Genomic DNA, 25,285 nt, shown 5'->3' with positions numbered 1-25,285 from the left:
ATGCGATGCCCCTTCCTTCTGCATCCTAGGAGAAAGCGGTCTGACAGCCTCATTTCCTGAATCATGATCACTGGAGGCGTGGTGTTGAGGCGTCAAGCTAACTCGAAGAAAGCTGGCTGCAGATCCGAAAGCCCCCACGCCCAGCCTAGGAAAATATTAAGCTGAGACATGACTAACATTTTTTTGCGAAAGCTGATCTTGTTTCTTATCAAAACAGAGGTGACACCAAGGGATGAAAAAGATGCACACATTTGCATAACCGAAGCGCAAGCGAGGAGTGAGAAACTTGCTGGCTGAATACGTACCTCGCTACTTTTGAACAAGGAAGTGAAAAGGGCAGATTCAGATTGCTCCCCCGGCTTCCCGTGCCCGAGTACTACTGAAGATTTCGGCCTCTAGGGCAAGGGATGACGAGATCTAGATTCGTTTCTGTCGGTCTCGAGAAGGGTTAGCTCTGCGGCGCAGCTATGAGACAGGCGAGGAAACGCCTACAGACGGGCGTTGCGTCTATAGCCGTCCGGGAAGAGCAATGGCAGTGATTTGAAGTGTGTAGCTCCGTGTACAGCTTGAGAAGCCTGCCCAAGTCGATTGACCTTGCCATGTCCATTCTTTGACCACCGTCGAGGTCAGCCTTGTCACCTTTGTTGCTCAAAGGCTGCCGGCGGATCCGAGGAGGGGTTGCGAGAGGCGAGAGTCAGGAGAGAACGGATGAAGGGATTCAGATTGGGGGATCTCGAGAATATATTATCCATCCAATGGCCGCCGGGTGTCACATTTCTAGAATACTTTGCATGGGGGGCGGGCCGAGCTGTGACATGTCAGCTCGCCATGCAACATCGAATCTTGAAATAGCGTCATCAATAGGCTCTTGTAAGAGAATCAAGGGCCGAGATAACGGAGCAGCCCTCTTCCATGGCAAAGGCCTTGACCGAGGGGACATTCCGCATAGCAGCCTTCTGACATGTGCATGGGAATTAGGATTCTTTCCTAGCACAACATGGTCAAGGTGCTTTCACATGTTGCACCAGATGCAAGTCAGAGATGGCTCATCACCAACCCCAGGTTGACGATTAGTGTCCAAATACCGCAGAGCCCATGCTCCTCTCACCACCCAATGATAACGATGGCGAGACAGCGACGGTGAAGCCTAGTGACGATGCCAGATGCTAGAAACCTGGGGACGCGCGCCAACACACACATCCACCATGTTTATGTTTGACTGGGGGACGGGAGCCAGCCCAGCCCCAGGGTTTGGTTTCCGCCGACAGCGGAACTACTACGTACGGCTCCTCCTAAAGCGGCTGTAGGATGAGATTCTGTGATAGGGATTTGAAATAGATATGTCATCTCTCACTATCCGTCCCCCGCAATGGAGGGCACAAGTGGGGGGAGCTTTGCTTGACCGGGCGATGCGATGATGGTTGAAGAGAGGGGAAGAGGAGAAAAATCGACAAGGGAAGTTGGAAGCGCGTAAGCCGCGGCGCAGACGAAAGCAAGAGGGTTGTCGGCCTCATTGAAGCAGGCTAGCCTAGCATCCTCCTGAGTTACGCAGCATGAAGGCCCAGTATGTCCAAGATGGGTAATTCATTGGCCTGCCAAGTTGGAGGTGGTGGAGGGAATGGTGTTTGCATCAGCTTAGACGGGCCGAGTAGGCGGAGAACTCGACTTGACTTGACCTGAGACAGGTGCAGTCTGATTGATTACTGTTGATACGATTGATATCAACAAAACGAAGAAGAGGAAAAAGAGGCCAGACATGCCACAAAATGTCAAATATCCATGGCCTGTTACAATCTAGAAATCGTGTCTTCCACGTGAAAATTGCCTCTCGGGGAGACACCCCAGCGGCTCCGCGCCCGCCAGATGCCTGCGCTGCGCGACATTGCCCTCCAGCTGGACCTGCTGGCCTGGCCTGGCCTGGCCTCAACAACTTTCACATGGGCTTGGAGAGGCCAGAGCGCTGACGCTCGTTTCGCCCTGCGCCCAAGGGAGGCCCGAAGCACCCAAAACCACACGGGAGATGCGCTGACCCGCACGCCATGTGAGGTCACCGTTCGGCGCATCTCGACCGGCGACGCGCTGAGGGTTGACGCTCCAGTCCAGCTTGGGAATTACCCGATTGCGCTTCCCCCCGTCAGTCGTGGGGGCCTGGGACCCTTTCGATCGCCCACCTTCGCATCATGGGTGACTCTATTGGGCGCTGGAGGAGGGGGCCTTGTCCCAGCACTCGGGGTGGTCCCCCCTCCTGGGTAGGCCTAGGGTCCCGTCTAGGGACAAGCGAATGTGGCATGGTGTGCCCTCTCACAACAAGACAGCCCCGAATCACAAATGGAACGGAGCCTACGGAGATGGTGTTTTTTAAAAAGGGGCCCTCTTTCTCTGATGGCCCCTTCTCTTGGGTCGTTTTGACATATTCCTTCCAGAAGCAAAAGATTCTACAGTATTCATCACCTAGATAAATCTGTCTGTCTCGACAGGTTCGACGATAGCAACACCAAGTACTACACAGCTTATCAATATCAACACTCACAACATGCACACCTCCAAGTTGAACACTCAACAAAACAAGGCCATGTTCATCGACAACATTGCCACTCTCTCCGATCCTCTGTCCTCCATGTCATCCATCTTCTCCCTCGTCTCCCTCCTGACCATGGCTTATCAAGTCCGGACACCACAGCCCTCGGTCCAGCAACGTCTTCTCACCCTCCTCAACACAATGTCACCAGCCTTGACGACAGGGACTCAGACGACACCTGACTCACCAAGGGGATACTCCCGCGAGGAGATCCTCAACTCCTTCGTCCACTTCCTCAGCCCCGTGCTCAACGGCATGGCCGGGATGCTCGAGCTCCTCTCTGCCGTCGACGCCTTCTCACGGCCAGAGGACTTTAGACAATTCTGGAGCCTGGAACGGAGCAACCTGATCAGAGACTTTATCGAGAGCGGGGGACCTCTGCGCGGGATGGAGGGCTACGACGTGCCCTTCCTCGAGGCCTTTGTCAAGGACTCATCCTGCAGAATCGCCCTCGGCAAGAACCAGGGCATGCTACTTCTGGTGCCCGGCGACGCCGAAGTCGGCGATGATGTCTGGTGGGATGAGGATGAGCAGCGTCTCACCGTTTCAAGAAAGGGCGAGGAGGATCTCAACGCCGCCGAGGCGTATCTTGATGACGGTTCAAGGATGGCCGTCTTGGCCATTTCTTCTGCGACTTAGAGACATGGCGCTTTTTCTTTCCTTTTTTGACGAGTTTACGATCTTTTGCTTTTTTTTTTGTGTGTGTGTGTGTGTTTGATCTGATATCCACGCTAAAGAAGTTTTTTTGAGATTGGGTTAACGGCGCTCACTGGGATATATGCTGGCGTATTGTGAGCGTTTACATGGATAGAAACAGGTTTGTTGGGATAAATAATAGTATAGCATAGGTACTCTTTCTCGTGAGTTCACGATCCCTTCCAATGAAAATTCCCAAAAATGGCAAACACCTTCCTCGCACGGGCATGCAGCACAGTGTCGTGACCCATTTCGCACCACTCACTGGTCGCCCCTGCCCACTTTTTAGCGTATCGTGCAGATCTCTTGCAAGCTCCCATCACTCGAACCTGCAGCTGCCGCTTCTCGCCCTCCACTCTCAAACTCCCTTCTCTTGTCTCACCGTCTCTGCAGCCGTCAGCAAACATGGCATCAGACGAAGAGCGCGACGTTAAACGCAGCCGGCAATGGTATGACGATCAAGATCAGAAACCTAAAGAGAAGGATCGTCGATCAAGGCATTCGGACCGCGACTCTGGCCGCCGAGACCGTCGGAGATCACGCGACAGACGCGACAGGCGACGCTCAAGAACTCCCGATGCTCCACGACGGAGATCACGCAGCCGTGATCGCGATCGAGACCGTACCCGCGAACACAGACGTCACCGATCACGAGACGACCGAGGCTCGCGACGCAGCCGCCGTGACGAAGACGATGGAGACAACAAGCAGGTTGCAAAGCGCAGCCCGGTGAGGCGGTCGGGCCCTCTCCCGTCCCAGGAGGACTCTTTTGCCATTACAAATGGGGAGGAGCCCGAGAAACCCAAGGAGAAACCCAACTACGGTACTACGGGCGTCTTGGCCGCCGCGTCCAACTCGGTGGCACAGGCAGACGGCTCGTCCATCACGCTCAAGTACCACGAGCCCGCTGAAGCCCGTAAGCCCTCGCCCCGCGACCAGTGGAGGCTCTTCGTCTTCAAGGGAGGCGACATTGTCGACACGATTGACCTGGGCGCGAGGAGCTGCTGGCTCGTCGGGCGGGAGATGGCTGTTGTCGACTTGCCCGCCGAGCACCCGAGCATCAGCAAGCAGCACGCCGTGATCCAGTTCCGCTACACCGAGAAGAGGAACGAGTTTGGTGACAAGATTGGCAAGGTCAAGCCGTACCTGATTGACCTCGAGAGCGCCAACGGCACCGTTTTGAACGATGAAAAGGTACCCGACAGCATGTACCTGGAACTCAGGGACAAGGACATGATGCAGTTTGGCCACAGTACAAGAGAATACGTCATCATGCTCGCACCACGGGAATAAAGGATACCCTTTTGTGGAGGGAACGAGGCTGTGTTGGACGTTGATCTACTCCGTCGGTGCCTTCAAATTCCCGTTGACGTGCAACATCCATCTCAGCATCAATTTCAACGCAGCATGCGCCAGAGCGACGAATACGATATCCAATGGTTTCCATCCTCTTGACGAAAGCCCCAATGTCGACGCAAAGGCTGCAGATGCGACCCGGTTGGTGAATGAGGTCAGGCCACGAGAGCCACAAACGCAGGCTCACGAGGTCCAACGAGGCCGCACAAAGCCTCAAGGCGACAAGCCAATAATTGATTCAGCGCCCAATTCACAACATGGCTTGGTGCAAGAGCCTCATCCTGGGGTAGAGAAATCGCTCAAAGTGCCATACCACGGTCGGAAGTCGGCTCTCCAATTCTGCGCTTTCAGAGCCTTCAGTGAGGGACTTCAGTGGCGGATGATACAGTTTCTATTCGGTGACCAGAATTGACTCACTTGAATCCGCGACCGAAGGCAGATTTGGCATTGAGGCGGACAGACCAAGACTCGCATTCAGCTGGTTGCTTCTGCTACTTTGGACACTGACCAACGCAGTTACTCTCTGGGCGCCGCTGGGCAATGCTAGGCTACCGACTCGTGTTAAGATACATACGCGCGGCCCTGGAAATGAACAATAATATGTACGCAAGCGATCAGGCTCGGTACTGTACGAGCCGACAGGTTTACCACTGGTTCACAGAAGAATATGGCGCTCACAGTTGCCGCTGGACGTCGAGTGGCGCAACACTGGTCATCTCACGACCTGACCAAATGCTCAGCTCGACCAAGAACCCTGTGTAACATCCTGGAAAAGATCCCGCATACCCGCGCGGGAGACGTGCATGATCTCCAAACCGAGCCCCGGGGCCAACGAACGAGTGCCTACGGATATAGCTACCTACCTACCTATAAATACGACATCCATCTACCCAAAGAGTCTCACCCTGTCACACAGAAACCCAGTGATGCCATGATCACCGCCCGTATTCAGGAACAAACTAGCCATGACAGGCCCGAAACGTCAAAATGAGTCTGCGTCTGACATGAGGCGACAGAAAGCCTTGCACATTACCCCAGCCGGGCGAGGGACTCAGCCACGCCAAATGCCCTTGCTTACTGGAAGCATCGCAGCCTTCTTTTCCGGGGCAGTGCTCCCCACACCATCACTACTGTGTCTTGTGACGGCTGTCAATGGTGTGTTGCAGTCGCGGGTTGTGGCGGCTAGAGCCCCATAGCCTCGTCTTGTTGGTTGACTGAGAGTGTGTGATTGCTCATCCTCTGCGACTAGGCAGCGCTATTCAAAGCAGCATCATGACTGTCAGGGCTGAGCAGGTCATTTAATAAGCCAGGTCTGCCGTCAACTGTCGAGCTGTCCTCTTCTCTTCGCCGATCAATATCCAATGTTGACACAACTGAATCGCAATTTGAGTGTCCCCATCTTTGACGACACATCATGGTAAGGCATCATGACTGAACCCTCGCAGGAACTCGAGCTGACTGCCGTCTGGCAGGGGTCTGAGAACCGTTCCATAGCTCGATACGACACAACTGCAGTATACACGCACCCTGAGGCAAAGGTCGACATCGTCCTCGTTCACGGCCTCCACGGCTCACCCGACAAGACATGGACGGCCAAGAATGGCACCTTCTGGCCCCGTGACCTGCTGCCTACAGCACTAAAGGATGAAAAAGCCAACATCATTGTGTACGGGTACAACGCCGATGTCAACTCCAAGGGAACTGCACGAAACATTAGCGATAATTTCGTACACCAACAACCTGAAAAGCTTGCAGAGAGCGTCATAAACCATCGGCAACGTGAGGGTACATTCAAGAATCCTATCATCTGGGTGTGCCATGGCCTCGGCGGCATCCTCGTCAAGCAGGCATTAATCCATTCAGCCGCCATACACGAGCCTCACCTCCAATACCAGCGGTCCATATTCGTCTCTACATATGGGATCGTATTCCTAGGAACGCCACATACTGAGGATGCCACCACTTGGAGTCTCATCCTTCAGGCCATGTCAGATGCGATAGCTCCCAAGAGGTTGTTTGGCGGCGAGCCTATGCTCTTGAAGACTCTTAAGAAAGACCCCGAAGCCCTCACCAAAATTGATAACCGGTTTTGCGAGATCTATCGACACTTCGAGATCCTCATGGTCCACGAGAACCAACCATCAGATATCAAGGGCTCCAAGTAGGTTTTCCCCGGGCTCGTACAACTTGTATTCACTAACACCTCCCATCTAGGTTTTTCGTTGTCGGGGCAGAAGTAGCCAACCCCCCTCTGCCCCATGCGACCTCCTTTGGCATTGAGGCAGCACATTCGGGCATGTGTAAATTCGACAGCTTGAAAACTCCAGGCTTCATTAGAATCCGGACTGCCATCCAAAAATGGGTTCGTGATGCTCCCGCTCAAGTTCAGAAACACTGGATGCGCGAGAACGAGAGTCCCGCTTCCGCCGCAGAAGATGAAGTGATACAGCCATTCACGCCCTCTCAAACATCAAGCGAGCACCATCTCCCGGCACCCACAGACGACATGACGAGGTCACCTCTCCTTCTGCAACTAAGGAACGAACCCACTTTTGTTCACCCAGAGCGCTTCCGACCGAATTCCTTCTTCAAGGGCCGGAGACAAGAGCTGACTGACCTCCACGAGATGCTGATGGACAAGGAGCGTCGAGAGGATGGAACATCAGCTGTTTTGATCTGGTCAATCCCAGGAGGCGGTAAGACCCATCTTGCGAGAGAGTACGCCTTCAAGCATAAACAGGACTACCCCGGCGGAATCTTCTGGGTACGAGCCAAGTCTCCAGAAGATATTATGGACGCCTTTGTGAGAATTGCTAAACACGCCATGGCTCGAAACGAGATCGAGATCCAAGACGAGACAGCTCTGCAGGATCATAACAAGGTGATCCCTCTGGTTCGAGACTGGCTCAATCGGTCCGACAACTGGCTCCTCATCCTGGATGGTGTTCTGCACGACACTCCCGACTTAGCCGACTGTATCCCTGATGCTGTCAATACCAGCATGATCCTGACATCGACCGACACTTCGATTGCGGGAAATCACAACTTTGATAACCCACAGAAACTGGAGCTAGGTCCCCTCAGTGAGGAAGATGCACAAATCTTGTTGCTGGAAGAGATGGACAGGAAGAAGACGTGGTCGCCCGACGACCTTGCTCGAGCTCTCGAGATAGCCAAGTTGACGGAATGCTTGCCTCTAGCCATTCACGCCGCCGCAGGTCAGATGAGGGCAACTCGAGAGCCAATGTCCAAGTACATCCGCTCTTATAAAAAGCGACCCCAGGCGGGCGGCTTAGGAGCATACAAAGCTGTCCGAGAAAAGCTAGAGGAGCGTGGTGAGACGGAGGCACTCAACTTAATGTACCTGTTATCCTTCTTCAGCGGTAGCATCCCCGTCGAGATGCTTGCACTTGGTATGCCCCCCTGTGTAGCACACTCGGGACACCATGCTAACAATTCCATAGGCCTCGAGGCACTTGACAATCGCACGCCCGTCCTCGCCAACAACTTAATGGGCAAAGGCAGTCTCAACAAGACATTTACTGTTCTCATCGCCTTTGCCCTTATCGAGCGTGATGAAGTTGAAGACATGCCATCTTCAGGCAGCACACGACAAGCTGAACCCCTTGATGTGCTCAAGATCCACACTATCGTTCAGAGCTTCTTTCTCGAAGCCTTGAAGGGGGATGGTCTGTTTGAATTTTGGCTCGAGCGTGCTGCTGCTGTCTTTCTCAAGTCCTTTGACAAAGGCGACCGTCGTGCCAGGGACAGGACGGAGATGGGCCTTCCAGGCGACTACCGGAGATATGCCTCCCACTGTCACAAGATTCTGAAGCACATCAGAGGTGTTGATGAACCGACGCGCGAATTGATTGTCGCCGAGAGGGTGCTTCAGAGTCGATCCGAGGATATTCAGGGGCAGATTTCCGCCCTTGCACGCACAATGACGACAGAGTCTTTCGGGAAATGGGGGCAGGGTCCCCACGTGTCGGTCTTCGAGAGAACCAATAGCGCATCCCCCTCAAGCTCGGTTGAGGCCACGGATGGCGGCAGGCTCCCAGACGAGAGGCAGAGTTCATGGGATCTGCAGGCTAGTCTACCTGCTCGGGAACCCAACCCCCACATCGACCACATCCCGTATCCGTACGACAGCACCATCCTAACACCGCACTTTCTTGAGGACGACTCGCACCGCACTGTGCAGAGGCAGCCAGCCAAAGGCTACTTTGATCCAGCTGGATCTTGGCGAGAGATCACGGAGCACGTATCGGAGCCGAGTGCAAGCATCAGCAGTGAAGTCGCTCTTGGCCAGTTCTCTCCAAGAGGGTCAACTCTGGACCTGTCTCCATCAGGAACACGCCCAATTTCGTCTCTTGGCGCAGAAGAGCATCTTTATCTCGCCCAGCATGCCATTAGCCAGTCCAGTCCGAAGGTGTCCGAAAACCATGGCCAGACTGTCCATACGGCAAAGGTATCCGACCGAGACACAGATCTCGATGTTATTGAAAGCGGAGCTGTAGCTGGTTTCAGAGGACGCAGCCCACAGGATGTCAGCATCGAGCCTCAGTCGCAGCGTCAAGCACGGCCGAGGACCCGAAAGCCCATCGAGGAGAACCCCTTCTTCGAGGGGAGTGGCTCTGTCGACGGGGCATCTATCCCCTCGATGGATATTGCCAACGCAGATTGGCGCTCAGTGTCTCAAGAGCGGCCGGTATCAGCTCATACTGGACCCAACCACTCACAGACATCGCTCGAGTCGGATATCGGCCACTGGGCACCAGGTCTACCTATCGTTAGTAACTCGACAAGCAGCCTCCGACATGTCACTCACTATCCCGATTTGAGATATTCTCAACATCGAGCCGCGGTTGCTGGCGAGGGTCTGTCCAGCTCTCTTCCAACCAGCCACATCGGCAGCACCCTCAAGCCGCCGTCATGGCGTCCATCGTCCTCAGGCCCAGATGGCTACTCATCTCAGCCAATGTCGCGCAATCCATCTTCCAACCCGGAGCTAGTCGTTCCTTCAACCCGTCACAGTTCCACTTTGAGCACAGCGACATCACACAGTCTCCCCATCCAGATCCGCGGCCCCCCCTCGACCGCAGCGACGGAGCCTTCGCCGCGCCTTTCCGGCGTCGACAACGTCCCTATGAACTACCAGGCCTGGCAGCAGCGGCATGCGGGTCCGTGGAGCCCGGAGCGGGACTCTCGGCGGGACTTTGCTCCTAGGCAAGCGTCCGAAGCGGTGGAGATGCAGAGGTCGGGGTCCGGGGGGATCCAGTTCAATGGGCGCATCGTCGAGTTTGGGCACTCACCCCCAGGTAGCAGGCCGACCTCGACCTCCCCATCTAGGATGCCTGCCTACCCGCAGAAAATAACCGAGACGGCGGCTGCACTGGAGAAGAACGAGATCGTGTCCCCAGTGAGGAGGCCCGTGGGGTTGGGGATTGTTGTTGCCGATCCGGAGAGGCGACAACAATCCTAATGAGACTTCGTGTGACGAACTTCCACCTATGGCCAGATCGTTTTCTTTGTCCTCGCAAGTTTTGCCAACTGTTGTATACCTGCATAGTAATTTTGAGGTTCGTGGGTCATAGAGGGGGCGTTTAGGATATACCAAGAATTCATAGAGAGCTGGAAAACAGCATCGGAAAATAGACGGCGTTAATTGTTATGCTATCTCTTCACTCCACTAGTCAATCGGGAGTTAAAATGTCGGAATGGTAGTCCCTTGCCAGTTTTCTAGACTGTTTCTTTAGGGAAGCGATGTTCGTCATCTTTTTGTTCCCTTGCTCCCTGGTTGTAACCTTCGGCATAATCTCGTAGCAGCATCTTGCCGCGGCGTCTTCGTAAATCGATAATAGTCCTGATAGCAGGGATCTGAAAACTGTTCGGTTCGGCCATCCCACCAGAGCAGGTAAGTACTCTGCCCATCAATGGCTGTTTGCCTAGGTCGCTTCCTTGCATGACGCGAGGGAAAAGATGGGCACGGCAGCGACCCTTCGTGGCAGGCAGTTAGGCAAGACTGAGACGCCGGATTTCAAGAGGGAGACGCCGGGCGTAGTGGTTTGTTCTGTAATTGATTCCGACATGCGTAGAGTAGCAAGCAGTGACCGGTTCCGCGACAGTAATTCTCGTCGAGTGGATACGAACTAGGGATGACGGTCTCCCTGCGGCCACGATCAATCTTTCGTGACGACGCCTTTGATTAACTATCCTCCTGTCCGGCACATTGGTAGGCAGTACAGTGTCTCGGCCTGGCCCTTGGGAGCGAGTCAAACACTGCCAGCACAGGGATGCTCTTCCACCACCGCCGGCCGAATGGTTGCCTGTGAAAAACATTGCAAAGCCCAAGGCGGGTCTCCGAAGTGACGTCGATTTCATAAGAGCTCATGGTGAGTTGCCGCGCGCGCAATCACGGCCGTAGTATTGGCCGCGAGTGCGGCTGGTGGAGTCTAGTACGCTTGTCAGTTGCAGGAGGACTTTAACACCAGCCACGAGGCAGAGTGAAAATGGAAAAAAAGCCTGGACAAGGGTAATGTATGAATGTGCCAGGTGTTGCAGCCTGACTTGGCAGATTCCAAAGGCACTTGTTATTCGAAAGACGAACCGTTGTCCCAGGTAGTCAGCCAACCTCTTCGATCAACCCGAGAGAGAATACTTATGATGCCTTGGCGTCAGATACCAAACAAACACCCTGGTTTCATCACTCGGGATGAACCAAGGCAGTGCGGCAAGCTCAGGTTCGAAAAGAACATGTAGGGCTCCACTTGAATCGACGTGCTCCTCATGGGAGATGACACTGGCAGATCTTGCTGTTTCGAGGGCTCCTCGGATTGACAATGTTACATGGTGTTTCGGCAGTCGAGGTACTCACCAGGACACCGCCATGTGCTATTTGCAGCTGGCGCAGTAATTGGGTGTGAGAAACTTGAGGCCTCCTGAGTGTCTGGTACGATACACCGGCCTTCGGCACAGAGTTGACAGATTGCGCTTTTGTCGATTGGATACCACGCAGATTTGAAAGCTTGGCTGCGGTGATAGCTCAAACTACGTCACAAAGATCCTTGGCGGTTGTTGAGCGTCGATCCCTTGTCTCAGGATCGGCAAGTTCCCTCGTCTGGTACCGAGATCAGACTAGTCCGCCAAGGTGCGTGGACTTCTGAGTCGCGGCCAGACAAGGCCAGGCTGGTAAAAGTTGACAAGGAAAGCCGCCGTAGTCGACGGGAATAGCATAGCGCACTTGACATGCGCCGAGAAAACGGACCTAGAAGTCATCAAACCAGCCTGGTCAGCCCAGGTTGCTGGTGTGCTAAAGCTACCATCCTGGTACGAAAAGACCCTGAAGGGCGCAGACATGTGAAGAGTTGCCTCCAGGGACTTCAGGGACTTCAGGGACCAGGGCCCTGAGATATCTCAGCCTCTTGACATGGCCATAGGACGTGAGACTGGGAGCAGAGACAAGAGGTCGCGTGTAAGTCGATAGGAAAACGAACCCCTAGACACACCCCAGGCCATACCTGGGGAAGATGGGCAAACTCGCGGGACTCTGCTCCGTATCAGACTCTGGATCGTGGGTAGCGACGGGGAACTCTTACCGTGCCCAACACAGTCCCGTTCAGATCGAGCAAAGGTCCGTCAGATACAGTCAGGAAAACTGCGCAGAAACAGGCTGAGAAGTCCGCTTGGCTCCACCGAGATACATCAGCTTGAGACATTTGCAACCAAGCAAACGGACCACGAGCGGCCAACGAGATTGGGACGTGGATGCCGTCTCTGGCTGACCGAGTCCACTCCTGGGCGATGAAGCCGCCCGGTGCGCGATGGACGGCCGGGCAACTGTCTCACTCGGTTAAAAACTGACGCCGCTGGCGAGAAAACCGTCAGATATCCTGAGTGCCGTCTCCATCACATGGGTCCGGCGAGGTTGACTGAAGGGTCGAGGCCAATCGCTGAAGCACCGGCTGCTCGGAGGACAGGAATAAGAGGGTCGGGCTGCGTGAAAGGCTGCAGGGAGGTGGAGCTGAGAAGATAACGGAGGCTTCAGTTAGGCCAGCCGCGTGTCCGAGGCCTGTCGTCTTACGGTCCAACGTCGACTAGTTTGCAGCTGTTGCAGGGATGAAGTTGGAACATGGCCGAGAAGTTGTTGACGGGACGGGCTATTATCTAAAGGTGCGTGATTGGCCGGGGATTTACGTTTCGGTATGCACTGTGCAGCTGATGGATCGTTGCGTGCATAAACACAGTGCCATTCTGTTTCTGTTACAGAAGATCCCGTCCCTCCTTCCCAAGGAGATTTTTCACGTTTTGCTAGGCAGGTACGTACCCCTCCGTAATTTGAACGGAAACCGAACTCGGATAGCTCCTCCAAGAAGCTCAAGCTCGGAAAGCTCTCCCATTTCTCAGCAGAAGCCATCTTCACATGCACCATTCAATGCGCCTCTACGAGCTCTACAAGTCAGCCAAATCTCGCGCTTCTCACGGTTTTTAACGGTTCGCTATGGTCTCCCAAAGGCAGCCTACTCACAGCTCGTCTCCTCGATACCAGCTCCACCGCTTCCCAAAGTTTGATGCCAAAACTTCTAGAATGTCGTCACAGGTCCCCTCGAAGCGTCGCCAAACTCGCTGGCGTTGATATTCAGGGTCCATCTTTTAGTGGATCTGTCTGGATCTCTCAGGGATCTCGCAGGAGGCGTCTGCGCCACTCGCTGCGCGCTCTGTAGTTCCCTTGGGGTTCCTTGGCCAGACGTTGCAGTCCACAGACATCCATCCATCCATCCATCCATCGCCAGTTCCACACTGCCGTCATCCTTCCAGACTGCGGCTCGTCCATCAACTGGAGACACGAAAACGAAAGAATGGACCCTCGAGATAAAATCCCGCATGTGTGTTATCGCCAGTCTCTCCACCATACCCACTCTCACCATGTACGTGAGTGTACTCCGTACATACCCTCTTATTAAGGTGCTCAGTTGAATCCACGGCAAGACGGGGTCCCCAGGGATCACTCCACGACCCACACCGGCGTCGAGCAATGACGGGGGCGGTGTCGATACAGTCCAGTATTGTATCGGGCGGCAAGGACGGCCGTGAGGGATCTCGGCGAGCTTGTGAGATGGACGAATGCGCTCAGCTCTAGGCGTGCTTGGACAAGGCCAGGGATATCTGGATGAGAATTGATCGGGATCGAGGAGATATGGAAGCAACGAATCCAGGTATTTAAGACGTCGAGGACTCCCCATGCGTCCAGCCCGTTGCTATCATCCTCCATTCCATCATCTTTCAAGCCTCTACCATCTACACTTTCTGATATCCTCGAGGTCTCTCCTTTTTTTCGTCTTACGGAAACAGCGTTTGCCTTAGACCACATCCACCACTACCTTCACAATGGCTCCCTCCGCTATCACCCCCGAGACCTCTCCCGAGCGTGAGATCTATGTCAAGAAGCCCGTTGAGCAGACCCAGACCCGCAGCCACTCTGGCTCCGTCTCCTCCGTCAAGCTCAACGACGGCAACTACATTCCCCAGGTCGCCCTCGGCGTCTACAAGGCCCCCAACGGCCAGGAGACCGAGGACGCTGTCACTGCCGCGCTGGAGGCTGGCTACCGCCACATCGACTCTGCCGCCCGATATGCCAACGAGGAGGCTTGTGGTCGTGCCATCCGCCGCTGGCTCGAGAAGACTGGTACTCCTCGTGAGGACGTCTACATCTGCTCCAAGCTCTGGGACTCTGACCACGGCTATGAGGCCACCTTTGAGGCTCTCTGCACCTCGCTGGAGAAGTTTGGTCTCGACTATCTCGACCTTTACCTGATCCACTCCCCTGCTCAAGATGAGGAGAAGCGCCTGGAGAGCTGGCGTGCTCTGGAGACTGCCCAGAAGCTCGGCAAGGTTCGATCCATTGGCGTCTCCAACTTTGGAGCTGCCCACATGGAGAACCTCCTGGAGAACGCCCGCGTTCCCCCTGCCGTCAACCAGGTCGAGGTCCACCCCTTCTGCCAGCGCCAAACCCTCGTCGAGCTCTGCAACAAGCACGGCATCAAGATCGAGGCCTACTCTCCTCTGGCCCGTGGCAACAAGCTTGAGGATCCTACCATTGTTGAGATTGCCAACAAGTATGGCAGGACCCCTGCCCAGATCCTTCTCAACTGGAGCGCTGCTCGCGGCAACGTTGTCCTGCCCAAGAGCTTGACTCCCCACCGCATTGAGAGTAACCTCAATAGCTTCGACTTTGAGCTCGCTGCTGGCGATATTGCCCGCATCGACGCCCTTGAGGAGAACTATGTCACTGGCTCCATGCATAAGTCCAAGGACTGAACGAAACATGAATGAACGACTTTATGACAACTAGTGGAAATGGCAGGGTAAACTTACACCCGCCAACCACACTTTTTAAGCGTCGCAACTGGGATTGCTTGACGCATGATTCCCCCAAAGCATCGCGTCGACCTCATGAGAGCTTGTGAAGCCCAGCCACTACTCTCGCGGTCCTCGGCAACGTTTTGGTACTTTATTTTAGAGGGATAGACCTAGAAATGGTCGGAGTTTTTGCTACCTTTTCACGATAAAGCGGTCTTGCTGCCCATTGTTTTACAGCGGATAGACAGACAGATACACAAATACACACTTGAACCAATAGAAATGTTTCTGTTACCCACAAATCCCCTGTTCATGCAGCAAACTTTTTTCTCACCTGCAGATCCCTTTCGGAATTCTTCCATCCTTTCACCCTTCCAGGCACGAATGACGTACTCCTTTTGAGGCTGAAAGATGATCCCGAAGGCTAACTTTGGAAATGGCCGGACTACATGTACCCACTCACATCCCGTCATGGCCCACAAGGCGAGTCAGGGGTTCGCAGCATGCACGCCCAGGGGACGGGCGATTCTCTTCGTTTTCTTTTCTTCCGAGCACGTGATTTTCGGTCAAATCCTCCATCGTAGGGCTGAGCATCACGTGTGATTCTGGTTGCTTTGGTTGGTTGAGGAGATGTTTTGGTGCAACATGTAAACCTTTCACGATACCCGATGAGATGGATGAACTACTTGAAGATCACTTTGGAGCCACTTAATAAAGATAAAGACTGAGATTGTGGAGGCGGAGGCGGGGCTTCATGTGTGATTGACGATATCTGGAGTATGGGGATAGAGGCGAACTGGGGAAGACCCATCAGGGGCGATATGGATCACAATAAGCGAAAAGAATGTTGATAAGCTCGAAACATCCAATGTGGGTGTCATATCATTTTGAGGGAACCCCAAACTCGCAAGTTGAATTGGCGTATAAAAGAGGCGATACACGCCGCAAACAATAACGCCCTAATAATGCCTTAACCCTTGTCATCTCAACCTCCAGCATATATAACCTTGTAGCCTTCACTTATAACTTCGTCGCAACGCCTTCATGTTCCCATACACACCCGCGTGGTGCCTTCCACAGCCCTACAAGGTGGCTGTTCGCGGGACACCATTCTCGGTAATCAGCATAGGGGGTATCTCCACCGGGCTCTGGCCATTCCTGTACGCCCAAAGACGACTGACATCCTTCACACGCACTTCGCTACGTCTCGACTTTTCCCTACTCGAGACTCCATGCACTTCCACGGGTGTCGAGATCTCTCCAGTTCCGAAACCCTGTGTGCCGGCCCAGCTGATCTCAAATGCTTCACGGGCGTTGGCTGAGGCCTCGCCCTCCTGGCCAATCTTGATCACTTCGTTCATGAACTCGTTGTCTTCGTCGGCGCCGGTATACTCTCCAGTCTTGGGGTCCGCCTTGAGGGGGAACATGCCTTCGAGGTAGTGCTGGTTCATCTGATGACCTCCCTTGCCGTTGGCCCTGGAAAAGAGTCGACCCTGGAAGCGCGGCAGGTCGTGGGACCCCATCCGGTTAGTCGCAAAATGCAGAATTCCCCAGATCGATACGAAATCTGTACCATGGCAATAGTGCTCAACATGGCTCAATGCGCGGTCTTTCGCGGCTGAGAAGGAGCGGGTAGATGACGCCACAGAATTCTCTTTCTTGAGGAGGTTGGGGATGCTGACGTTCAAGCCTTTCTTGGTGTCTAGAGGAATACTGGTGGGAGAGTCGATGGTTGTCTCAGTGAGTACGGTACTCATGGCAGACAGGGGCTTGAGCGACGACAGAGCTTGCGAAGATCTGTGGCGATGGGGGTTGTTGAAGTGGTTCGCGGCGTTGCCAAAAGTGTAGACTTCGAGTTTAGACAATAGATCCTGCGGCAGCTCCTGAAGCAGCCAGTCGAGAACCAAGCCACCCTCGATTCCTCCTTGAGAGTGCAGGATAAAGATGACCTTGGACTTGCTGGGGTCATACAAGACATCTTTGAGAATCTTGAAGGCGATCCGAACATCTCCAGTTGCGTAACCGAAATTACGCTGAATTAGACACTCAACGACATCAAAAATGACACCGGAAGTTCGATTGTGAACTCCTAGGATGGGACGGCCAAAGGTGAGAGCTAGACGGTTCAGATTTGCCTGCATCCAATGCTCCCTGAGACTGGTCAGCATCAATGTTAAGTAGAGTGTCTAGAATATACATACCCGACAGCAACACCATTCAGGAAAATCCACTGCTCATGCTCATGTTCAGGCAGCGCCTTGGCGTACTTTTCATCCGAGTTGTAGGTGTCCTTAGAGCCGTTCAACAGCTTGCAAAGCAGCGAATTGAGGACCATGAACCCGGAAATACCCGCCGCCGCCATCCAAACTGGCAAGACCACCGAAAAGGGCAAGGCAAGGATAAAGGCTAGCTGTAGGATGGCTAGAACCAGGTGGACAAGGACGCAAAAGAGGTTCTGCGGAGTTGGGTAGAGTTCATCGAATTCCTTGGATCCAAAAGGGTACATGGGCCAGACGATCCAAGGCAGAGCCCAGATGTAGACGAAAAAGTAGTAGACATCTTTGACAAAGAGTTTCCATGGGAAATCAGTGTGTGAATAGTCGATGACGGACGCTTCTCCAATCTGAGAGCGAAAATACTCAGTTGTCGTGCCCATTTTCGATCCGGTGAAATGACGCGTTGAGAAGAATCAGCAGAAGCGACAGTTGGTTCCCATGAATGAGGGAGGACCAGGCGATAGCGAATGCCAGTAGAGGTTGGGGAAGTCGCTGGATAAGTAGGTCGGTTGCGAAAATAAATTAAAGATTAACCAGGGTCGAAACGAGAATAGATAAAGCGTCCTCGGAAAGAGATCCCGTACAAGGCGTAAGGCGGTATTTCCTTCACATGCAACAAGACAAGACGGAAACAATAACGAGGCTGCCAATCCAGGTGGTCTCGTGAGCTGAATTGCCTCGTGGAGAGAGTGACGAGTCTGACTGAGCTGAAGCTGCCAAGAGTATGCGCCACAGCCTCCCCTCGGGTTTCGCGCATAGGCAACAGCAAGTAAGCAGCCTTACTGGGCAGGTCGAGGGAAGGATTTCGCGTCAGATGGGCCTCTTGGGCGGGTGTCTGCGACGTCAGCACACCCATAATATCCAAGCCCAAGCGCTGGGTGGACGTAGACTAGGGTCATGGAGGCTTAGCAGCATCGGCGCAGCCTTGGGATTGGACCATTGAACATGAACAGGCCGGGGCTGGCACGGGAGCGTAAGCGGGAGCGAGGCATTGCTCGGACGGCGACATTGTTTGTGTTGCCTTGATAAAAGCCATGATGTTTTATGCTGACTGAAGTGTAGAGTTCAAGTTGAGACGGATATTCTCTTGGCCGTTGAAAGGTGGCGGTGGGCTTGTCTTGGTGGCTTGACCAGTAAACGCACGTGCTTGAGGCACCCACTGTCTTGATCATCACAGCGGGAGCTCAACGCTTCCTCCTCCATCATGTGTGTGTGGATGTCTGTCAAGTTGAAATGACAATATACTGAGTATGTTATCCCAACATACCGTTCTTCCTTTCTTGAGTCTAACATGAACCGCCAAATGAAGTCATTCTCGGTGCTATGTCCTGCACTAACAAAAAGTTGTTGATAACCACCAATGAGGAAACCACACACCATCGGCCAAAACCGAAACATCTACAATTTCCACCACATGTCTATCGTGACAAGACCATGGGCAGTCTATCTAGTATTAATCGACCCGGTCTGATGACTATGATCTCATAGCTATGAACGTTGCAGGCAATGTCAGGGTATATAGTTGATTACCTACCCTAAGTCCTCGAGGAACTCACCTCAAGAACGAACAAGGACACACTTGATCATCTGGCTAACTGCGGTCACAGGAACTTTCTATGTGGGATGAAGCCAGCGATCAGAGAGGATGGGGAAGATATTTGCTTTTAAATTCTATGTGGTCAAGTCCGCACAGTAGCGTAACATTTATTCGGCTATGGAGGGCACAGCCAGAGGTGAAGGGAATAACTCGTCATTATACCAGTTTTCTCGGTGATTCGTCAAGCAATATGGCCTTACTCATACCGATCTATCTTTCTATTCTTCTCATTTCGCATCAGCATCATAAGCCGTCTTGACAGCTTCGCCATTGGCCTGAGCATCAGGCTTATATTGCTTGAACTTCCTGGCTGGGACACCCTTGGTGAACATCTCGTCGAGCTCTTCGTAGGTGCGGTTGGCGGTCTCAGGGAGATAGAACCACAGGAAGACAAGGCTGATCACGGCCAGGCCGCCAAAGACGAAACCGACCTTGGCTCCCATGTTGGCCTTGTCTGGGTTGAACATGAAGGGCAGGACGAAACTCCACATCATATTGAGAGCGTTCTGGGCCGCCAGACCGATGGCGACAGTCTTGACACGCAGGCGGGAGGTTGACACCTCGCACAGAACGGTATAGGCCGTGGCTCCGATGGTGACGTTATACCACCAGCAGTACAGCAAAATCATGGCCACCGTGCCCTTGATGGCCCCGGGGGTTGCGACGGTAGCCAGGGCTGCCATGACGAAGAGGATGACGGTGAGGATGAGGAGGCCGTAAAAGGTGAGGTTGCGACGGCCCATGCGGTCGACCAGATACCAGGACATGATGTTTCCAATCATGGAGATAGCCTGCTGCACAATCTGAAGCTTGAAGCTCTCGCTGGTTGTGTATCCGGCAAGCTGCATGTAGTAGGTTGAGTATGAAGCTGCAAACATGATACCCGAGAGGGATTGGATGCACAGGGGGGCGATCGAGATGATGGTTCGACGGAGGTTGGACTTGCGGAAACACTCAAAGTATGTGGCACCCTCGGTCTCGGCCTTGATCTCCTCAAGGGTCTTGTTGATGGCGGCAAGACGCTTCTGGCCCTCCTCACCCTTGCTTCCGAGGCGGGCGAGAGACTTAAGGGCGCGATCTTGTTGGCCCTTGGAAACGAGCCACCATGGAGATCTAGGAGATGAATGTCAGCGATGCTCGTCTACAGTTTTTGCTCTCGCGACTTACTCGGGCATGAAAAAGACGAAAACGGTGGAGACGACAGCAAAGCCGTACTGAGCGCAAAAGACGGCTCTGTACGCCCAGCGGCTGTCGTATGTGCCCGTCTCGTTGACGATGAGGGAGACGGCAAAGGGTCCGAGTGTGTAGGCGAGGGCGGACAGACAGGTGAGCATACCTCGGAGGGCCATGGGAGTAATCTATTGACCGTTAATTGACTTGACACGAACAATAGTTGACATAATTCGTACCTCTCCGATATATGACACAGTCACGGAAGCCAGAGCACCAACAGCAAAGCCATTGAGGAACTTGCCACCAAAGAAGACGGCGTTGGTAGTAGCAACAAATTCCATGGTGATGGCAGCATAAGTGATAACAAGGCAGATGATGATTACAGCGCGACGGCCTAGCCAATCGGCGATGGCACCGCAGCCAAGAGCACCGACGATACCTCTGGGGTTTCAAAAGTCAGAGAAGCAACTCGTGACAGCAGGATATGGACTTACGAAGCAACAGGGCCACCCTGGAAAGCGCTCTGCCAGTCGGCATGAAGCACCCAGTCGCCGCCAAACTTGTATCCAAAGTCCTTTCGAAACTCGGGGATACCGATGATGTTACCGGCAGCCTGGTTCTCGAACGACACGAGCAGGATACACCAGACGGCATAGATTGACCATAGGAAAGCGAGGGGGTACTTTCTGATGGACTCGATCTTGCCCATCTCGTGCTCCTCCTGGTTGGCCAGGTGGGCGAGATCATTGTTCTCGCCGTCAAAGTGCTCGGCACCCGTCTTTTCGAGGTTTGCCGTCATTGTGAAGGATGAATTGATTTGATATCAAGAAAAGGGTTGCTCTTGAGAGCGCGGTGGTGATGATTCGAGTCTCGGGAGGGCATTCTTGGTCTTACTTATATATTTACCCCAGACTCCCGGGAACAAGCTCAATCTGGGGTTTTGCGAATCTCCCCACGGGCAGCGTGACTTTCCAGTTTTCCGTCCCCGGCGTCGTGGTTAAAGTTCGGGGCCCGGGACGACGCCATCTTGAGCATAGTTCGCCGATGGGCGTCTAGAAGTGCCTGATCGAGACTGGCAAAGGGTCTAGGCGAGGCCACGCGAGTCGGCACCTGTGGGACGGCAGATGGGTCCACGACTCGTACGGGGGATCAAGGTTCCTGATCGAGACGTTTTCTCGTTAACAGTTACGTAGTGAACGAGGTGCGTTTTTATTCCTTGTTCTCGTGGCACGGGTTCAGCAGATATTGAGTGGGATGAAAGCTTAAGCGGCGGTGTAATGTCGGAGCAACTATTTCAACATGATCCGATGTAGAGCACAGACAGGTCAATTGCGTGCCATACGCGTTTTACCAATGATTAGTGATATGGTCAAGTGGGCGTTGACTAACAAGACCCAACAGCTATACACGATTGACCGTTGTTGGCAGATACCGTTCATGCATGGAGTTGCAGAGATGAAACATGACTGGTGCCAAGAAACAACAGCGCCTTTACATCTAAGACAACCCTCAATAGATACTTGTATGCATACTAAAGACATAGATTTGACATTGAATAGGTACTCTAGGCACGCGACATGTCTACACACTCTAGTCGATGCTAAAACTTGAAAAAAACAAAACACACAACACTCTCGCTTTTTCTATATGCTCATGCTCATTCTTATTCTCATTAAAGACCTCCATCAGAAATACGTCGTCTCAGTCTCGTCAACAATCTGCACCTTGATGCTGCCGTTCTTGAGGTCCGACGAGAAAGTCAGACCCTCGAGGGCCTGCTCCAGAGGGAAGACGTGCGACACCAGCTTCTTGACGTCGATCAGACCTCCCTCGATGCAGGCAATGCCAGCTGGCCAGGTGTCCTTGTATCTGTTGATGAATCGGAGTTGGATCTGTCTCGTGTGTTAGCTCTGAGTTGTCCCTTGAACAGACTGAAAAAGAAAAAAACATACCTCAGCCAGAGACAGGTGCATGAATGGCAGGTTGTTCATGATGGCCCTTCCAACACCGACAACCATCAGGATACCTCCTCTCCGCACCATGTAAGCCGCCGAAGTGACACTGCTCTCGACACCAGTGCACTCGAGCGCAACGCGCGGCTGGACATACTCGGTCTCTCCAAACAGCTTCCTCACAGCCTTGCCGTTCTCCTCAGCGGACTTGGTGATGTCGACCTGGTAGGTCATGGCCGAGGGCACCATCTCCTTGGCGAAGGCCAGACGCTTGGGCTCGACGTCGGTGATGACGAGGGGGTATGCGCCAGAGGCACGGGCGGCGGCGAGGGCGAGGAGGCCGATGGGGCCAGCTCCGCAGACGACGACGGGTGTTCCGAGGGTGATGGGGGCAGAGTTGATGCCGTGGAGGACGACGCTCAGAGGCTCGAGGAGGGCACCTTCGGCGAAGGAGACGTTGTCGGGGAGCCTAGGCGCATTGTTAGCAATTGCTAGCGCTGGAGGTCAGGAGAAGAAACTCACTTGTGAAGCCACTTGGCGGGATGGACCTTGTAGCGCTGGAGGGTTCCAGCGTAGGGGTAGACGCCCGAGAACTGGACATCTTCGCAGAGGTTGTATCGGCCGTCGAGGCAGAGGAAGCAGTTTCCGCAGGGCACACCAGGCTCAACGGCAACGCGGTCGCCAGGCTTGAGGTTGGTGACGCCCTCGCCGCATCGAATCACAACACCAGCAGCCTCATGTCCAATGATGCAGTCACCCTCGAAAACGAGCGAACCGATGCATCCCGTCTTCCAGAAGTGAACATCGGAACTACAACGGCCAAATTAGTTTATTTCCTTCAACAAAAACAAGGAATCGCGCCGCATACCCGCAGATGCCAGTGGCCTTGACGTGAAGCAGCACCTCGCCGGCCTTGGGCGCATAGACGGGCGCATCGACCCTCTTGAGGTTGTGATCGGCTGTTACCTGCAACGAGGGGTTCGGGAGAGGCGCCTGCAGAAGCTCGGACTGAGAAGCGGCGGTGCCGTTGAGCTTGAGCTTGAGCTCGCCGTTGGTGACGGGTTTGGATTCTGAGATGGAGCACATTTTGTTTGAGTATATTGTTGAAGGAGGAAAAGAGGGAGTAGAGAAGGAAAAAGGGTTAAATGAGAGAGAGAGAAAATCACCACATCGTCGTCGCCTCCTCTGCTATCATGATGCGCCCCAATAACTTATCGACAAGCACAGCCGAGTTTGCTCTTCGCATATCCATTACTGCATGTATCCATAGTCTCTGCGCATCAGCTGGTCTCCCCGTCGAGTGCATCGCCCTTCCACTTCGAGAAGACGCAAAAGAAACAACCCCCGTCGACTTGGTCCACACTCTCTCCACACCAACACCCCATCCCCTGTCCATCTCCACAAGCTGGGGAACTGGTGCTTAGACATGCCTGATTCGGCAAAGTCATGAGATGCTAGGTTCAACTTCGGAAGAGGAGGTGCTAGACGTGTATGACAGAGTCCGAAGAGCATGGTTGGTGATGGGATATAATGATGACCTAGGGATGCCATGATACGAACCGAAGTAGAACGTATAGTCTCACTCACAGCACCACAGACACAATGGCTACCGACACAGCAAAGCTCCAATTCTTCCCCTCCAAGCCCCGCGTCTTCATCGTCTCTGACATCTCCAATGAGCCCGACGATGCGGAGTCGCTGGTGAGATACCTCTTGTACTCAAACCAGTTCAACACCGAAGGTCTCGTCGCATGCACCTCGACATGGATGAAGACCAAGGTCTGCCCGCAGGACATGCACAAGATTGTTGATGCATATGCGGGCGCGGTCGATAACCTCAACAAACACGCCCACCCAGACTTTCAATACCCTACCGCCGAGTACTTGAAGAGCATTATCAAGCCTGGACCTCCAGTAAGCCATTTATCCCACTACACAACCTAATCCAACCATTGACACCCCCAGGTCTACGGCTTCAAAGCTATCGGCCATGACATCCCCCTCAGCGAAGGCAGCGAGCTCCTCCTCGAGCGGGTCAAGGTCCCATCACAAGATCCCCTCTGGATCCTCGTCTGGGGTGGAACCAACGTCCTCGCCCAGGTCCTCTTCAAGCTCAAGCACTCCATCCCCGAGGACGAGTTCGCCGCCATCCGCTCGTGGCTGAGGGTCTACACCATCTCGGACCAGGACGACACGGGCGCATGGATCCGCAACACCTTTCCCGACATCTTTTACATCTCGTCGGTGCACGCATGGAACCAGTACGGCATGGCTGCGTGGACTGGTATCTCGGGCGACGAGTTTTATGGCTTTGATCAGGGCGGTCCCGACTTTTCCAAGCTTACCAAGGAGTGGTTCAAGGAGAACGTCCAGATCGGTCCTCTGGGCTCTGCGTACCCCGACTATATGTTTATCCCTGAGGGCGACACCCCTACCTTCCTATACCTCATCCAGAACGGTCTGGGCGTCCCAGAGCACCCCGAATACGGATCCTGGGGAGGTCGTTACCTGCTCACTGACATCAGCGAGGATGGTCTCGGAAGCAAGCACTATAGTGACGCCTGCGACAAGGTAGTAGGCAAGGACGGAAAGCTATACCAGTCCAACCACGCAACCATCTGGCGCTGGCGAGACGCATACCAGAACGACTTTGCCGCCAGGATCCAATGGACGCTCTCGCCTTCGCTTTCATCCGCCAACCACCACCCCATCATCACCCTCAACGGCTCGTCAGGCACGTCGCCTATCTATATCTCCGCCGAGGCCGGTACCACCGTCACGCTCGATGCCACTGGCACGTATGATCCTGACGGAGACGAGCTCACATACAAGTGGTGGCAGTACCGTGACCCCAGCGCATCTCAATGGGCGACATTCTTCGAGGTAGACGGTACCAAGATCGAGAATAAGGACGGTAGCGACAAGATTGTCGATGTGACGCTTCCTCCCCCGGAGCAGTGCTGTGTTGAGCTTCTTAGCAGAGCTGCCATCGCCAAGGGTCAGGTCCTGCATATTATCCTTGAGGTGACAGACTCAGGGACGCCGAGCTTGACGAGTTACAGGAGAGTCATCATTCAGACAACGAACAAGGACCTCAAGGGGGGTCAGGCACCTCGAGAGGCCATCGGCGATGTTGTCGCCGCATAGAATCAAGTAGACATGGCAGAATAATACGAAATTTCGTAACTATGACTCTATCGCAGATCCAAGCATGTCATGTTTTATGATGAATACTCGTAATGGCGTTCTGCACCACTGTCAAGGGTTTGCATGACGCAACTTGACCAGGCAGGTGGAT

General features: G+C 53.8%; 8 protein-coding genes across 8 annotated transcripts; 5 read left to right on the top strand and 3 right to left on the bottom strand.

Annotated features, from left to right (window-relative positions):
* Window positions 1-2,533: 2,533 nt before the first annotated feature.
* On the top strand, window positions 2,534-3,217 carry NCS57_00584600 (uncharacterized protein; the record flags this gene model as incomplete). Its single annotated transcript, XM_053055754.1, has 1 exon — window positions 2,534-3,217. One exon carries the CDS (start codon window positions 2,534-2,536, stop codon window positions 3,215-3,217), a length of 684 nt encoding a protein of 227 aa, XP_052914709.1.
* A 462-nt stretch (window positions 3,218-3,679) lies between these two features.
* On the top strand, window positions 3,680-4,567 carry NCS57_00584500 (FHA domain-containing protein; the record flags this gene model as incomplete). Its single annotated transcript, XM_053055753.1, has 1 exon — window positions 3,680-4,567. One exon carries the CDS (start codon window positions 3,680-3,682, stop codon window positions 4,565-4,567), a length of 888 nt encoding a protein of 295 aa, XP_052914708.1.
* Window positions 4,568-6,044: 1,477 nt separating this feature from the next.
* Window positions 6,045-10,115, top strand: NCS57_00584400 (uncharacterized protein; the record flags this gene model as incomplete). The annotated part of the gene is made up of 4 exons (XM_053055752.1): window positions 6,045-6,047; window positions 6,103-6,791; window positions 6,845-8,043; window positions 8,095-10,115. 4 exons carry the CDS (start codon window positions 6,045-6,047, stop codon window positions 10,113-10,115), a joined length of 3,912 nt encoding a protein of 1,303 aa, XP_052914707.1.
* Window positions 10,116-14,017: 3,902 nt separating this feature from the next.
* On the top strand, window positions 14,018-14,947 carry NCS57_00584300 (Aldo-ket-red domain-containing protein; the record flags this gene model as incomplete). The annotated part of the gene is made up of 1 exon (XM_053055751.1): window positions 14,018-14,947. One exon carries the CDS (start codon window positions 14,018-14,020, stop codon window positions 14,945-14,947), a length of 930 nt encoding a protein of 309 aa, XP_052914706.1.
* Window positions 14,948-16,071: 1,124 nt separating this feature from the next.
* Window positions 16,072-17,645, bottom strand: NCS57_00584200 (uncharacterized protein; the record flags this gene model as incomplete). Its single annotated transcript, XM_053055750.1, has 2 exons — window positions 16,072-17,140; window positions 17,191-17,645. 2 exons carry the CDS (start codon window positions 17,643-17,645, stop codon window positions 16,072-16,074), a joined length of 1,524 nt encoding a protein of 507 aa, XP_052914705.1.
* Window positions 17,646-19,089: 1,444 nt separating this feature from the next.
* NCS57_00584100 (MFS domain-containing protein) lies at window positions 19,090-20,834 on the bottom strand (the record flags this gene model as incomplete). Its single annotated transcript, XM_053055749.1, has 4 exons — window positions 19,090-19,975; window positions 20,030-20,220; window positions 20,272-20,476; window positions 20,530-20,834. The coding sequence occupies 4 exons, from the start codon at window positions 20,832-20,834 to the stop codon at window positions 19,090-19,092; spliced, it is 1,587 nt and encodes a 528-aa protein (XP_052914704.1).
* An 886-nt stretch (window positions 20,835-21,720) lies between these two features.
* Window positions 21,721-23,073, bottom strand: NCS57_00584000 (uncharacterized protein; the record flags this gene model as incomplete). Its single annotated transcript, XM_053055748.1, has 4 exons — window positions 21,721-21,927; window positions 21,988-22,456; window positions 22,510-22,797; window positions 22,856-23,073. The coding sequence occupies 4 exons, from the start codon at window positions 23,071-23,073 to the stop codon at window positions 21,721-21,723; spliced, it is 1,182 nt and encodes a 393-aa protein (XP_052914703.1).
* Window positions 23,074-23,589: 516 nt separating this feature from the next.
* On the top strand, window positions 23,590-25,134 carry NCS57_00583900 (uncharacterized protein; the record flags this gene model as incomplete). The annotated part of the gene is made up of 2 exons (XM_053055747.1): window positions 23,590-23,901; window positions 23,953-25,134. 2 exons carry the CDS (start codon window positions 23,590-23,592, stop codon window positions 25,132-25,134), a joined length of 1,494 nt encoding a protein of 497 aa, XP_052914702.1.
* Between the last annotated feature and the right edge of the window lie 151 nt (window positions 25,135-25,285).

This window comes from Fusarium keratoplasticum, chromosome 4 (assembly GCF_025433545.1).
Source record: "Fusarium keratoplasticum isolate Fu6.1 chromosome 4, whole genome shotgun sequence".
Classification (NCBI taxonomy): domain Eukaryota; kingdom Fungi; phylum Ascomycota; class Sordariomycetes; order Hypocreales; family Nectriaceae; genus Fusarium; species Fusarium keratoplasticum.
This window is presented reverse-complemented; position numbering and strand designations above follow the sequence as displayed.